Below are 15617 nucleotides of genomic sequence, written 5' to 3'. Positions count from 1 at the left end.
TCTCACCTACCACCCCACCAACCTCCATATACATCATATCATCCGTCGTCATTTCCGCCACCTCCAAACGGACCCCACCACCAGGGATATATTTCCCTCCCCTATCAGCGTTCTGGAAAGACCACTCCCTCCGTGACTCCCTCGTCAGGTCCACACCCCCCCCACCAACCCAACCTCCACTCCCGGCACCTTCCGCTGCAACCGCAAGAAATGCAAAACTTGTGCCCACACCTCCCCCCCTTACTTCCCTCCAAGGCCCCAAGGGATCCTTCCATATCCGCCACAAATTCACCTGCACCTCCACACACATCATTTACTGCATCCGCTGCACCCGATGTGGCCTCCTCTATATTGGGGAGACAGGCCGCCTACTTGCGGAAAGTTTCAGAGAACATCTCTGGGACACCCGGACCAACCAACCCAACCAACCCAACCACCCCGTGGCTCAACACTTCAACTCCCCCTCCCACTCCACCAAGGACATGCAGGTCCTTGGACTCCTCCATCGCCAGACCATAGCAATACAACGGCTGGAGGAAGAGCGCCTTATCTTCTGCCTAGGAACCCTCCAACCACAAGGGATGAACCCAGATTTCTCCAGTTTCCTCATTTCCCCTCCCCCCACCTTGTCTCAGTCAAATCCCTCGAACACAGCACCGCCTTCCTAACCTGCAATCTTCTTCCTGACCTCTCCGCCCCCACCCCACTCCGGCCTAACACCCTCACCTTGACCTCCTTCCACCTATCGCATTTCCAACGCCCCACCCCAAGTCCCTCCTCCCTACCTTTTATCTTAGCCTGCTGGACACACTCTCCTCATTCCTGAAGAAGGGCTCATGCCTGAAACGTTGATTCTCCTGCTCCTTGGATGCTGCCTGACCTGCTGCGCTTTTCCAACAACACATTTTCAGCTCTGATCTCCAGCATCTGCAGTCCTTACTTTCTCCTCCCTGATAAACGCATACCCAAGCAATATACTACAATTGGTTAACTTAGGTTAGTTTGTCCACAAAGTCTCTTGCCTTCTCTGATGTGTCAAAGAGTTGCATGGATCCATCTAAGGTGATCCAAAGCACTGCTGGGTATCTCAGGGAGTACTGAATCCCAAGCTCCTTCAATCTTCTCTTGACACCATCATATGATTTTTGTTTCTGGATCACCACCGCTGAAAAGTCCTGAAAAAACATGATCTTAGACCCCTCGTAAATTAGGGCCTTTGGATCCTTCTCCTGGAGTCTGGAAGCCTCCATGACTCTCTCCTTATCCCGGTAATGATGGAACCGCACCAGGAAAGGACGAGGGCGTTGACCCAGACTCGACCTCTGTGCTACGACCCAGTGAGCCCCCTCTATCTTCAACCCTCTCATGCCAGTCTCCAAGTCAAGGAATTTCGGAAGCCAATCTTCAACAGATTCCGCAGGCCGCTCACCTTCCTTACCCTCAGGCAGACCGATGATCCGAATGTTTTTTCTCCTGCCCCTGTTTTCAAGATCATCCACTTGGTCACGCAAATTGCGTCTTCAGGGCTTGGATCTCTTCCTTGAATGAACTGGCATCAGCTTCCACCACTGTGACCCTGTGCTCCACCTCATCCGTCCTCTTCTCCAGGTCTCCCAGCTGCTGCTCCTGCTTCTGCAGCCTGAGAGAGACTGGAGCCAGCTTCTCTTCAATCTGTTTCCCCAACATTTCGTGAGATTTTGAGAGCTGGTTCACCAGGTCCTGGAGAGTAATCTGCTCCGAGGCTGCTGCAGGCCCAGCCTCAGATGCTCCTCCTCCCTTTTTAGGCATTTCTGGACAGCTGAAAATACAGGTAAGTCAATTTTTAAATGTTTCTTGGGGCTCCACAATGTTTCCAACACCCCAAGAAATCCTGATGACCTGGGTTGGGTGGGTTAAAGGACCATCCTGCTCCTGCTGCGATGCGAAGCTCTGCAGTGTGATCTTCTCCGATCGCCGCCGTCTTAGATCCCCCCGAAATGCCTTTTAAATGTAGTAATTGTACCAGCCTCCACCACTTCCTGTGGCAGCTCATTCCACCATCCTCTGTGTGAAAAAGTTGCCATTTAGGTCCCTTTTAAATCTTTCCCTTCTCACCTTATACCTATGCCCTCTAGTTTTGGACTCACCTATCCTGGGAAATATGACCTTGTCTATTCAACCTATGCATGTCCCTCATGGTTTTATAAACCTATATAATTTATGATGTCCACTCTTGGATCTCACTGTATAACCATCAACAATCAGCAGTTCTTTCTATTGCTGCCAAAGCCACATCATAGTCTTTAAGAAATTAAATTCAGTCTTGTCTGATCAAAATATATGCAAAGGAACCTCATAACTACTCAAAAAGGATATAAGAGATTAGAAGAGCTGAAGATCCAGTACTGCAAACTACAAGCTGAATATCAAATCATTAATAATCAGCTGAATTCAGATTCATTAAATAGACTGTAAACACTTTAATAAATAGGTATATTGAATCTGAAACATTAACACCATTTCTGTCTTCACAGATGGTGCTGATGTTAAGTTTCTCAGGCATTTTCTAGTTTTATTTCCGATCTCCTACATTTGCAGCTTTTTACTTTAATGTGAATATTTTAGGTTTGATTATTTGTTATTCCAATTCTCCTAAATGAGTTGTTTTTCTTTGTGGCAGTTGTTGAGGGTAAAGGGAACAAATTGTGCAGATCCAATGTCCCTCTATTCTGCTGGGAGAGGTACTGCTCGGACTCGGAGAGACTCTGGGTGAGCTCTTTGTCCCTGCCTGAGTACATTGCTGTCAATTATGCCTCAGTTAATGACCAGGCAGAGCTCAGCAAAGCAGAGCAGCCTGAACTAGAGGCTATTTGGTCCATACAGCAGATTATTGCAGACCTGACAGATCAGCCAACTACATGGGGTGGGCATATTGAGAGCCTTATGATAGTTTATGAACCAGGAATCATCTGCATTTCATTTCCATAAAGTTCCATATGATGTGCACATGGGAGGAAATTAATCAATCCACAATGAAATGTTTCAATGTTACTCAATAAATATTCCCTCCCTCCACCACTGACACATTGTAGTAATGTGTACCAACTACAAGATGCACAGCATCAACTTACCAAGGCTGCTTCAGCAGCACCTTCCAAACCTCTACCACCTAGAAAAACAATGTTAGGAAATGCAGGAGAACACAACCCCCTGAAAGTTCACCTCTGAGCCACTCACCATTCCGACTTGAAAATACATCATTGTTCCTTCAGTGTTGCTGGGTCATAGAGTCATAGAGATGTACAGCATGGAAACAGACCCTTCGGTCCAACCCGTCCATGCCGAGCAGACATCCCAACCCAAAGGGCATTGTGGGGCTACCTCAAAGCAGCAGCTCCGACCACCTCATCCAGGGCAATTAAGGACAGGTAACAAATGCCAAACTCAAAAGCAAACACCCACATTCCATAAGCAAATGAAAAGTTGCTTTCATTGGACGTGGGGTTTGATCTGACCTCTGATGCAGAGGTAAAAATAATAAATGAGAAGTAGAGTTGGACCAGGAGAGTAACGTGAATAATTTTCGCAGAAAAACTTGAATGCTTAGATTGTACGATGTAGTATTTAAAATATTAAAGGCTACACAGAGCAAGATCCTGTGCTTCTTTCTTCAGCCAGTCTTCGATACATCAAAGTCATACACAAGTTCCTTCCAATGGTGTACATTTGGGTAACACAGATGTGGTAATACATGATGCTGTCATACCTTACAATTACACTCGACTTATTTGTCCTTTCACCGAACCACATGGTGGAGGGTTTAATGCTGATAATGCGAAGTGGAGTCCCATCTTTTGCTGTAATGCCACAAGGGAGTCGGTTTCCACGAATAAAATCCTCATCCTGGTGAGGACATCAATTGGGAATTTACAAATTGGGACCATTTCATTTAAAAGGATTATGACAATTAAGATTAGAGTTTTGAAGCAACTAGAACAATACAGAGTGATGATACAGTACGTTACAAAATTTGCTCACAAATCAGGAAGTGATCTGTATGTTGCAACCTGTTAACGATTAAAAAGCTGATGAAATAACCGTACCTTGGGGTGTCTACATGCGTGAATCTGCGTTGATCTGTCTGTGGTGACATGATGTAGAATTTCAGGCATGTTATGAAACATATCCAGCTTGTTAAGATGAACCTGAAGGTACAGAAAGATTCAGACAAGAAACACATTAGATGGAGGAGGCTGATAGGCTGCCTTTTCAGACAACTGGCAGCACAAAAGGTGAATGGTCCAGATGAGCACAGTCCCAAACTTCACCTCCGCTCAGCAACCTGCCTCAGGAAGGGTTGATTTACCACTCTGATTTATTATCATGTTCGACGGGAGAGGTTAGTTTGTAGGCAAAAACAAAAACATTCAGTTGTGGGAAATTCACCAGGAATCTTGGTGAATGCTGTCCCAAGATGTACAACACCTACTCTCATCAGTGAAGCGCTAAAATGGAGTGATCTCCAATTCTGATGTTTGAGTGTGAACAGGTAGCAGCAAATTTTCAGCACCTACCTGAACCGAGAATTCTTCACTGAGGTTAGTGAAGAGATATTCATATCCGTATGCTGCCTTACAGTTTAACCACACGACGTGGTAAGGACTGAGTGTGATCCAACTTCTCACCAACTCCAGGATCCCATTCAGGCATTCCACCTGGGAACAGCGAGGCACAAAACAAATATGGAATACCCCTGGACTGGCGTTTTGCCAATTGCTTAGTTATAAATTGCATATCGCCAACATTGCAGACATTTTGCACACTGTTAGTCAGCCACCTGGATGCAGTTGCACCCCAAACCAAGACCGAAAAGGACAATGTCCCGAATGAACCCGCAATTTTGAACTGTAAATGGAATCGTTTCAGCATTGTGCTTAATTGAGAAAACAGTGGCACTGAATGGTGTGGTCATCAATACGACAAAGGAGCTGAACTGGAACGTTCAGTCCCACAAGCCAACTCTGCCTGTAAATGAGGTCATGGTTGACGTGTTTGTGTTTCAAATTCCACATTCTACATCTACATACAATAACCCCCAACTCCCTTGCCTAACAAGAACCAAGTTTCAGTAAATTGAAGCCCCCAACTCCTTGCTGAGGTGACGGTAAAAAAATCCAACTGTAACTATTTTGAAGGAGAGCTGGGGAGTTTCCTGCTGTGTCCTGGGGACTACATTCATCATTCAACCAAACTCATAAAAACAGGTCATTTTGGTCATTGTCACAGCATTGTTGTGGGATCTTGCTGTGCACAAATTGGCTGTCACGTTTCCTACATTAATACACCAATTACATTTCAAAATGCCTCGCATTGGCTGTGAGGCATGTTGGGGAAATCGGATATTTGTGAAAAACCCATGGAAAGACCCATCTCTTCTGACTGCTGCTAGCACCAGCATAATGGGCTGAACGGCCTTGCGCTGGTGCTGTAAGATTCCATGATTCTACATTTCTATTACAAGAAATTATAAAACTTATGTAACTCACTAGATTTAGGGCAATACAAACAAAAATAAATGAAACTATTGGTATAATCTGTGAAAATGTCAAAATGATTGAAATATTTACCCTGCTTGGGATTTGATAAAATCGTGGATCACAAAATGTTGTATCCAAGTAAACACTGTGAATGTCTTTGATCCTATAATGGAATAAAATGGAACACTGTTCAATTATACAAAAACAAAGTTGCATGTGGACAGACATAATGCAAAGTATTCTCCATATGGCAGCGTACCATTCATGGAGGGCAAAGACTGAACAGGAAACCATAACCACTAACTGATTTCACAAACAACGTACACCAGGAATGTCAGCACAGTCCAGGTGGCTGCACATTCAACTCTGCAGCTGATACTTCATGCCTTTACTAACTGACAGAATCCTCACTCCTCGTGAATATTGCTTTCTTAATGTAGAAAATCTCCTAAAAATCTTCAGAGAGTGAGCCAAGGGGAGGATAATTTAGAAAAAGTAACCAAGTATTTGGCCATGCATTCAAGTTTTAAAAATAAAGACAGTGGGAGCTAGAACAGTATTGGTCAAGAATTGCAGGAGGTGGGGGGAATAGAATGCAAAGCCACCAGTGGTGGGCTAAAGGAAATGAGGAAAATAATTAAGGTTAGAAATTTCATCAAATTGTCATTTTCTTTAATATAAGAGTGTGTGTAGAAAAGGGGTGAATGATGCTTTCAATAAAAAAGTTACATTTATTGGTAAAAGAGCTATGACCTTACTCTGCCACCGTAGTCAGCCACTGTAGTGTTAAGATGTCAATGATAGTTAGTTAAATAATCCTGGTAAAAACAGTTTGCAAACATGCTCTTAAAACAAAACCTTTCAATTTACAACTTAGGTAGCGCCCTCAGCAGGTTTAGTTTATAACTACACAAAACTATTTGAAATAAGGAACTTAACAGTTTGAATGTAATAATAGACTCAGCAACAGGAGCCGCATTGAGATGCTTTCTCTCACACTGACGATCAATGTTGGAAAGTGAGGACATGGACACATCTTGCTTGGCCACATGGTTCCTGAACCAATTCAATGCTGTGCTACTGAGATTCAGTGAGTGAATGTATCCAAAACACTGAATGATAACACCACATAAAGTTTGCCAGACTGGTCTTCCTGATTATACAAATCTCTGGATCCTCTACAGCTTTGATAAGAGCAGTGGTACAGTACAGACTAAAGACAACAGGGGTCTGCCTTTCCAGCTACGCTAACGCAATAACTAATTAGTTCTGTAACATTTCAGACTCGACCATGAGGATTGCGCACCAGACGTGTGTGACAACATACTAACCGAATTGTTTTTGAGCATGAATGATTTAAGTTTGTTTTTACAAAAGTATTTTTACTTTTGAACTTATTTAAAACTTTGTTCACACTTTTCAATCACTTAAATAAGTTCTGATTTGGAGATACTGGTGTTGGACTGGGGTGTACAAAGTTAAAAATCACACAACACCAGGTTATGGTCCAACAGATTTATTTAGAAACACTAGCTTTCAGAGCACAGACACCCACCTGATGAAGGAGCAGCGCTTCAAAAGCTACTGTGATTTTTAACTTAAATAAGTTCTGCTTTCTGGTGATGTAATGATAAATACAGGACCGATTTGACACCCTAAATTTTATCTGATAACTAACATTTTTTCTTTTTCTGTCCAGGTCAGTGGCAAGACTCTGCATTACTGGGGGAATGCTGCATTGTCAGAAGTGTTACTTTTAAAACCCAGGCTACACCTGCCCTTTTAAGGCAATATGCCACAAGGAGGTTAGTTTGCCCATCTGTGTAGGACAAACCAATTTGCCCCATTCCCCCACTCAATTCACTTTATTCTGTAAAGTTATTCCCTTCTTGTGTTCATCTAATTTCCTATCAAAATCATCAGTTGTTTTTGCTGTTAGTACATTGGGCGACAAGTTCCAAGTCATGACTACTTGAGTGTTCAAGCAAAATGGTCTTCCATTTTAAGAAAAAGTTATTTTTGGCTTAATGACAGAAGACAGAGCGTGGTGGCAGAAGGTTATTGTTCAGACTGGAGGCCTGTGCCAGGGTGTGCCAAAAGGATTGATGCTGGGTCTACTGTTGTTGGCCTTTATATAAATAATTTGGATAAGATTATAGGAAACGTAGTTAGTAAGTTTGCAGATGGCACCAAAATTGGTGGTACAGTGAAGAAGGTTATCTAAGAGTACAATGGAATGTTGATCAACTGGGCCAGTGGACTGAGGAGTAGTAAATGGTTAATTTGGATAAACTTGTTTTAGTAGAACAAACTAGGGCAGGACTTATACAGTTAATGGTAGGGACCTGGGAAGTGTTGTCGAACAAAGAGACCTGGGGTGCAAGTATATAGATCCTTGAAAATGATGTCACAGGTAGAGAGGGTGGGGAAGAAGGTATTTGGCATTCTTGCCTTCATTAGTCAGAGCACTGAGTACTGGAATTGGAATATCACATTACAGCTGAACAAGACATTGGTATGGCCCCATTTGGAGTGCCGCGCATAATTCTGGTCACCCTGTTATAGGAAGGAGGTTATTAAAAACTGGAGAGATATACAAGGATGTTACCAACACTGGAGGATTTGTGTTACAGTCTGTTTTGATACAGCTGGGTGGCATGGTGGCTTCGTGGCTAGCAATGCTGTCTCACAGCGCCAGGGACCTGGGTTCGATTCCAGCCTCAGGTGACTGCTCATGTGGGGTTTGCACATTCTCCCTGCGTCTGCGTGGGTTTCCTCCGGGTGCTCTGGTTTCCTCCCACAGTCCAATGATGGGCAGGTTAGGAGAATTGGCCATGCTAAATTGCCCGTAGTGTTCAGGGATGTGTAGGTTAGGTGCATTAGTCAGGGGTAAATGTAGAGTAATAGCGTAAAGAATTGGGTCTGGGTGGGTTACTCTTTGGAGGGTCAGTGTGGACTTGTTGGGCCAAATAGCCTGTTTCCACACTGTAGGGATTCTATGCAGAATAAGAAAACCATGTAATAGCAGCACCATTTAAACCAGAGGAACTGGAATCACGTTTATTGCCAATGCAGATAAGGAAAGATTGTGTTCTACAAATAATGGTCAAAATTCTTCAATCGCGTTCCAGCCAATTTGTGTTGAAGAAACACACGTTATAGTACAACAGACTGTAGAAAGAGGGGCTGGATAGGCTGGGACATTTTTCACTGAAACATAGGAGGCTGAGGAATGATCTTAGAAAGGTTTAGAAAATTATGGGGGGTAAAAAATGAGGTCTGCAGATGGTGGAGATCACAGCTGAAAATGTGTTGCTGGTTAAAGCACAACAGGTTAGGCAGCATCCAAGGAACAGGGAATTTGACATTTCGAGCATAAGCCCCATTATGGGGGGCATAGATAAGGTGAATGGCCAAGGTCATTTCCCTAAGTAGGGGAGTGTGAAACTAGACAGGTTTAAGGTGACAGAGGAAAGATTTAAAGGGACCTTATGGGCAACTGTTTCCAGACAGAGGGTGGTGCATATATGAAACAAGCTGCCAGAGGAAGTGGTTAGAGGTGAGTACAATTACAACATTGAGAACACAGAACATTACAGCGTAGTACAGGCCCTTCAGCCCTCGATGTTGTGTCGACCTGTGGAATTAATTTGTTCTTAAAGTTGGCGAGTCTACCACTGTTGCAGGCAGTCCATTCCAAGCACTGACTATTCTCTGAGTAAAGAAACTACCTCTGACATCTGTCCTATATCGATCATCCCTCAGTTTAAAGCTATGTCCCCTCGTGCTAGCCATCACCATCTGAGGTAAAAGGCCCTCACTGTCCACCCTATCTAACCCTCTGATTATCTTATATGTCTCAGTTGAGTCACTCTCAACCTTCTTCTCTCCTCCGAAAGCAGCCTCAAGTTCCCTCAGCCTTTCCTCATTTGACCTTCCCTCCATACCAGACAATATCCTGATAAATCTCCTCTAAACCCTTTTCAAAGCTTCCACATCCTTCCTATAATCTGGTGACCAGAACTGTATGCAATACTCCAACTGCGGCTGCACCAGAGTTTTCTACAGCTGCAGCATGACCTCATGGTTCAGAAACTCAATCCCTCCACGAATAAAAGCTACTCTTTATTCCCGTTGTTCCTTCCAAAGTGAATCATCTCACACCTTTCCGCATTTGCCTCCATTTCAGCCCAGGTCTGCAGCTTACCTATGTCCCTTTGTAACCTGCAACATCCTTCAGCACTATTCTCAACTCCATCGACCTTAGTGTCATCCACAAATTTACTAACCCATCCTTCTACGCCCTCATCTAGGTCATTTATAAAAATGACAAACAGATGTTAATTTAAAAGATGTTTGGCCAGGTAGCTGGATAAGAAAGGTTTAGAGAGAGACAGACCAAATGGAAGCCAATGGGACTAGTTCAGTTTTGGAGACAGGATTAGCATGGACAAGTTAGGCTGAAGGGCCTGTCTCTATGACACTATGACTAATAAACAACTTGTACAAAACTTTCACCAAATGAACTCCACCTTTAAGATTAGTCAAATGGCCATACATAATTTCCAAAGTTAATTTCATGCACTGACCAAAGTGACTTGTCAAAAGAGATTAAAGACTGCTTCTCCTGGTGAACCTTTACTCATTGTCTCCTGGTATTACTTCTGTCCTCACTCAGTACGTGGTGAAATCTGGAAATTTCATGGGCAATAATTGGCCGTTGTGCTTTGTGTTTTTGCCTCTAGCTGGGTATTTGCATCTGATGAGCCAACATTTACATTAACTCCCTGAACAAAAGAATTGGACAAGGCCAAGTAGTACTGAAAGATTCAATAGACATTTATTGTAAATCTGGAGGTATCTACATATATTACAATTACAGGCACCTCAGTGTCTGGGCTAACACTAAACTATCCACTTACAAACAATGGCACACTTCCACCGACATATCATGCTTCAAATGACCCCAGCACAAGATGGAGACAGAAACCTTGATGTCGTCAGGTCATATGCTAAAAGTGTGTATATCATAAGCATATCTTATAAAGGTACAATGCAGAGCTGAAAAATGTGTTGCTAGAAAAGCGCAGCAGGTCAGGCAGCATCCAAGGAGCAGGAGAGTCGACGTTTCGAGCATGAGCCCTTCTTCAGGATTGAGGAGAGTGTGCCAAGCAGGCTAAGATAAAAAGTAGGGAGGAGGGACTTGGGGAGGGGCGTTGGAAATGCGATAGGTGGAAGGAGGTTAAGGTGAGGGTGATAAGCCAGGGTGGGGATGAGGGTGGAGAAGTCAGGAAGAAGATTGCAGGTTAGGAAGGTGATGCTGAGTTTGAGGGTTGGGACTGAGACAAGGTGGGGGGAGAGGAAATGAGGAAACTGGAGAAATCTAGGTTCATCCCTTGTGGTTGGAGGGTTCCTAGGCGGAAGATGAGGCACTCTTCCTCCAGCCGTCGTGTTGCTATGGTCTGGTGATGGAGGAGTCCAAGGACCTGCATGTCCTTGGTGGAGTGGGAGGGGGAGTTGAAGTGTTGAGCCACAGGGTGGTTGGGTTGGTTGGTCCGGGTGTCTCAGAGGTGTTCTCTGAAACTTTCCACAAGTAGGCGGCCTGTCTCCCCAATATAGAGGAGGCCACATCGGGTGCAGCGGATGCAGTAAATGATATGTGTGCAGGTGCAGGTGAATTTGTGGCGGATATGGAAGGATCCCTTGGGGCCTTGGGAGGGAAGTAAGTGGGGAGGTGGCACACTGCATACTAGCTATGAGATGCAATGCAAAAACACAATTAGTCAACAATTAAAACCAGTTTTACCTGCCACCTGAATGCAATAATTCCATACGAGCAACTTCTCCCTTGGCCAGTCTGAAATCTCCTGTATACAGCACTGTGCCACCTCCACCTTCAAACAGGAACCTGAAAGGAGGAGGACTGCTAGTTCAATGTTGCCGTTTAATAAACACAGTTCAGAAAGTTTTAAATATTAGGTTAAGTAAAAAGTTGTTATTTAATATTACACATACTCCATACAAAGCCTGACAAAAGTTACATGATGAACTGTCTGATAAAATCTCTGCTTTTGTTCTTAAGGTCTGAACTGAGCAATTGGGGAGGAATGCGGAGGCACCTGTAGTCAGACTTTTCCCCAAACTGGAAATGCAAGAATGGGTTCAACATTCAATCACAGAACAACTCACATGCTGAGGTATACATGCTGAGGTATACATGCTGAGGTATACTCGCATGCTGAGGTATACGCATTTGCGCAGCAGTTGTCAGAAAGGGACAAGTGTGAACAAAATCCAACCTGGATAAAATCATTTACATCTGCAAACTGGCAGGCAGCAAAGATCTATTTCACAATTCCCGAAGTAGCGCCTGAAGGAGGAGCAAGGTTCTGAATGCTTTTCAAATAAACCTGTTGGACTGGAATCCGGTGTCTTGTGATTTATGACAATTCCCGCAGACAGTTTCTGTCCAATGAGCCTTCTGAGTGGAGTGTGTGTTCCCACCATCATCACATCACAAAGGCTGACCCAAATTGACCCATTCTGCTCAGAATCAGAGATACCTCTGTAATAAAGGAGGCCATTTAGCCCATGACACCCATGCTATCTATTCTAATGTAATTCCTTCTAACATGTATTTCGGAAAACCTCCTTCTGAACAGTTAACTGTTTTTCTTTTTCAGTTGGCTAGTTACCACGAGTTTCCAAGTCCTATTGCTATTCACATGAACATGCAAAGATAATTATTTTCGCTCTTATGTCCATCATGCCCAAAGACTTGTTAATGAAACCACTGGGTAAAGACATTAATACCTACATGACTGATCCTGGGCAGTGTCCAGCAGGTAGAAGGGTAACTAGAATATCTTCCTTCTATTTTCAAAGAAAAAAAACAAAGTTCTTTAGAAATGCAAGCAGTTTAAAAACAAAATTATGTTAAAGTTTATATTGAAGCTATTGATGAATAAACTGAGTTGTACATTCTGTGTAAAGTCAGGATTCGTGACATGGAGTAGTGTCCTTGCCTCTAAACCAAAAGCTTCAGATTTAAGTCTATCTCCAGGACCAAGGACACACCATCCTGCAAATCCTTCCCACACGGATGGAAACATAGAAGGAAGAGGCCATTCAGCCCTTCATGCCTGCTCCACCATTCAATATGATCATGACTAACAATCCACCTCAGTTCCCTGATACCACTTTCTCCCCATAACCGTAAACACACAGACACACACATGAATAGCAGGCAGCGAGAGCAGAAGACACTCCTAGGCAGCTGTGTGATGGTAAGAAATTCACAGAATCAGGCCATCCAGTCCATCATGCCTGCACCAGCCCTTCCAATGAGCATCACTGCTGAGTGTCAATCTCCTGCTTTCTCCATATACAATTGCATACTGTTTCTGTCCAAATAATCATCCAATGCCCTCTTGAATGCGTCAGTTGGAACCTCAATCATCATTACCTGTCGCTCCAGACTACAGCATGCTTGTAGAAGAATGCATTGCAAGAGCAACCTCGCCCTCTTTTTGGTGAGAGAGATGCTGGTTGGCTCAGTTGATTGGAAGGCTGTAGATTGAACCATGTGCTGTTGGCACCAATTTCCCCATCCTGACTCAGGTGGATATAGAACCCACCTCCTCACCTGAACCATGATACCAATCTTGGTGAGGAGAGTCAGATGTACCTTCAGGCAGAGCACTCATGGAAGGTAAGATATTACAGCACCCAAGCAAACAGGTGTCTCAAAAGACTTGGTTTCTGTTTACCGTACAGAATGTGCTAAACTGTTCACAATCAGTCTGACTTCAGTTACAATCCACAGCTGCAAAGTTTTCAGTTGGTCTGAAAGAACAAAAATCTATTTCTTTAGAATATCAACACCAACCAAATAAATGGTCAACTCGGATGGAAGTGAAAGGGGTAGTGGGATAACAGACACATCTGACATCTCCATTGTCAATGATGACAAGATGTCCTGCTTAATATCTCCACACAAGACAAATTAAAAACAAAATATGAAGTAAAACCTCTCTCAATAACACACTACAGCAGATATGAAAGCTTTGAGTTGCAATATTATTACAGTCAGATAACTGGCGAGACAAGTCATTATATTTGAGAGCCATAGAGTCAGAACGCTTTAACACAGACATAGTGAAAACTGTGTGGACTCTGGGTGTCCGGGGGTGGTGTTTGGAGGAAAGGAAAAGCATTCCAACCTCCTGTTCATCAACATTAAAAAGCCACTTTCCAGGATCATGGATATGATCTATCCACATGTGATCAGAGACACAGCACAAGACAGAGAGAGCGAGAGAGAGAGCGAGAGCGAAAAAGGATGAGAGAAAGGAAAAAACAAGAGAGAAAGAGAGGGACAGAGAACAAGAGAGAGAGAAAAACAGAGAATGAGAGAAAGAAGAGAGAGAGAAAACAAGAGGCGTGGAGTGAGGGAGGGGGACAGAGAATGTGTGTGAGAGAGAGAAAACGAGAGAGAGAGAGAGATAGAAAGAGAGAGAAAAAACAAGAGAGGGATAGAGTATAAGAGAGAATGAGAGAGAGAAAGAGACAATGAGAGACAGAGACAGACAGACAGACATCAAGAGAGAACGAGAGAGAGAGAGAGAGAGCGAGCGAGTGACCGAGAGAGAGCGAGAGAGACACTCTTTGCATTTACCTCACCAGTTGCCTCATCAACCAAGGAAATTTGTGTTGGAGTTCCAACTTCGATAGCAATCTGTGAAAACACAAACATTTATTGACCTTATTTCACTTAAATAATGCCAACTGAATCTTAGTCCAATCCAGAACAAACACATTTTCTCTGTTCCTTACAATTTATGACTCATTGCTACCTGATTTTAAATATATTTTGGAGAGATGATGGCCTGGTGGCATTATTGCTAGATTGCTAATCCAGAGACCTAGGTACTGCTCTGGGGACCTGGTTCAAATTCTGCCGTGGCAGCAGGTGGAATTTAAATTCAATAAAAATCTGGAACTAGAAGTCTAATGGATAAGCATGAATCATTGTCGATTGCCAGAGAAACTCATCTGCTTCACCAGTGTCCTTTGTGGAAAGAAACTGCCATCCTTACCCGGTCTGGCCCACGTGTGACTCCAGACCCACAGCAATGTGGTAGATTCCTAACTTTCTTTTAAAACTATAATGTTTAACTATTTTTAATACAAGAAGAAACTGGAGGCTCAATTGATTTAAATATGGAACTTACAATATAATTCTCCCAGAACTTGTACTTCTTACTTGTTAGCAGAATTTCCTTTGTTACCGGGGAACAGTAAAGTTTCAGCTTCAAGCTGTAATGAAAGGGGAAAAAATTAAATAATTGTTTAATATTACAAAGCAGGACAATGACGAATATTGATAGATTACAGCCTCAGCAAGAGCAGATCGCACAGAGTCACATCAAAGCCTGATGTCGTCCTTGCCCAATATTAAAACAGCTTTCATATCAGCTGGAAATGTGAGATAGACAGGTCCAATTTCCATTGTCTAATCTACAGTTGCAGAATTCCATTTTATTGTCCATGTTCCAAAACCCTCCTAATCTGCGGGTGGTGAAATGGGAAAGCTTGAAACGAGACTTAAGAGGCAGATTTTTCACACAGATGAAGCAACTGGTGAGGTAAATGCAAAGAGTGTTTTCTCTCCTGCTCTCTCTCGGTCACTCACTCGCTCGCACTCTCTCTCGTTCTCTCTTGTTGTCTCTCTCACTCATTGTCTCTTTCTCTCTCTCATTCTCTCTTATTCTCTATCCCTCTGGTGTGTGTATGGAATGAGCTGCTAGAGGAAGTAATGGAGGCTGATACAATTACATCTTTTAAAAGGCATCTGGATGGGTATATGAATAGGAGGGTTTGGGGGGATATGGACCAAATGCTGGCAAATGGGACTAGATTTACTCAGAACATTTGGTCAGCATGGACTGAAGGGTCTGCTTCCATGCTATACATCTCCAAGACAGCATCTATCATTAGATTCTTTAACCTGAGGGTGGGTGGAGAAGGATCATTTGCAGAGAATGGACATTTTGTTACATGTAGATTACGATGGAGTGGTCACAAGTAACTGGATAATTC

General features: G+C 43.3%; 1 protein-coding gene across 4 annotated transcripts in view; it reads right to left on the bottom strand.

Annotated features, from left to right (window-relative positions):
* Positions 1 to 15617, bottom strand: part of dclre1c (DNA cross-link repair 1C, PSO2 homolog (S. cerevisiae)) — a 60413-nt gene that overhangs the window by 18685 nt on the left and 26111 nt on the right. For 2 of the 4 annotated variants that reach the window (XM_060842594.1, XM_060842595.1), the window contains exons 3-10: positions 14750 to 14834; positions 14194 to 14253; positions 12334 to 12389; positions 11323 to 11424; positions 5607 to 5679; positions 4554 to 4694; positions 4083 to 4184; positions 3746 to 3882 (exon numbers count right to left, since the gene is read on the bottom strand). In XM_060842594.1, the coding sequence (XP_060698577.1) occupies positions 3746 to 3882; positions 4083 to 4184; positions 4554 to 4694; positions 5607 to 5679; positions 11323 to 11424; positions 12334 to 12389; positions 14194 to 14253; positions 14750 to 14834 (756 nt within the window). Of the gene's footprint in view, positions 1 to 3745; positions 3883 to 4082; positions 4185 to 4553; positions 4695 to 5606; positions 5680 to 11322; positions 11425 to 11531; positions 11580 to 11705; positions 11736 to 12333; positions 12390 to 14193; positions 14254 to 14749; positions 14835 to 15617 lie in introns of those variants that run through there. The other 2 variants (XM_060842597.1, XM_060842596.1) reach the window with 2 other exon arrangements.

The sequence above is a fragment of the Hemiscyllium ocellatum genome, chromosome 23 (assembly GCF_020745735.1).
Source record: "Hemiscyllium ocellatum isolate sHemOce1 chromosome 23, sHemOce1.pat.X.cur, whole genome shotgun sequence".
In the NCBI taxonomy this organism is placed as follows: Eukaryota; Metazoa; Chordata; class Chondrichthyes; order Orectolobiformes; family Hemiscylliidae; genus Hemiscyllium; species Hemiscyllium ocellatum.
Note: the sequence above shows the minus strand (reverse complement) of the source record. Positions and strands in the feature narration are given on the sequence as shown.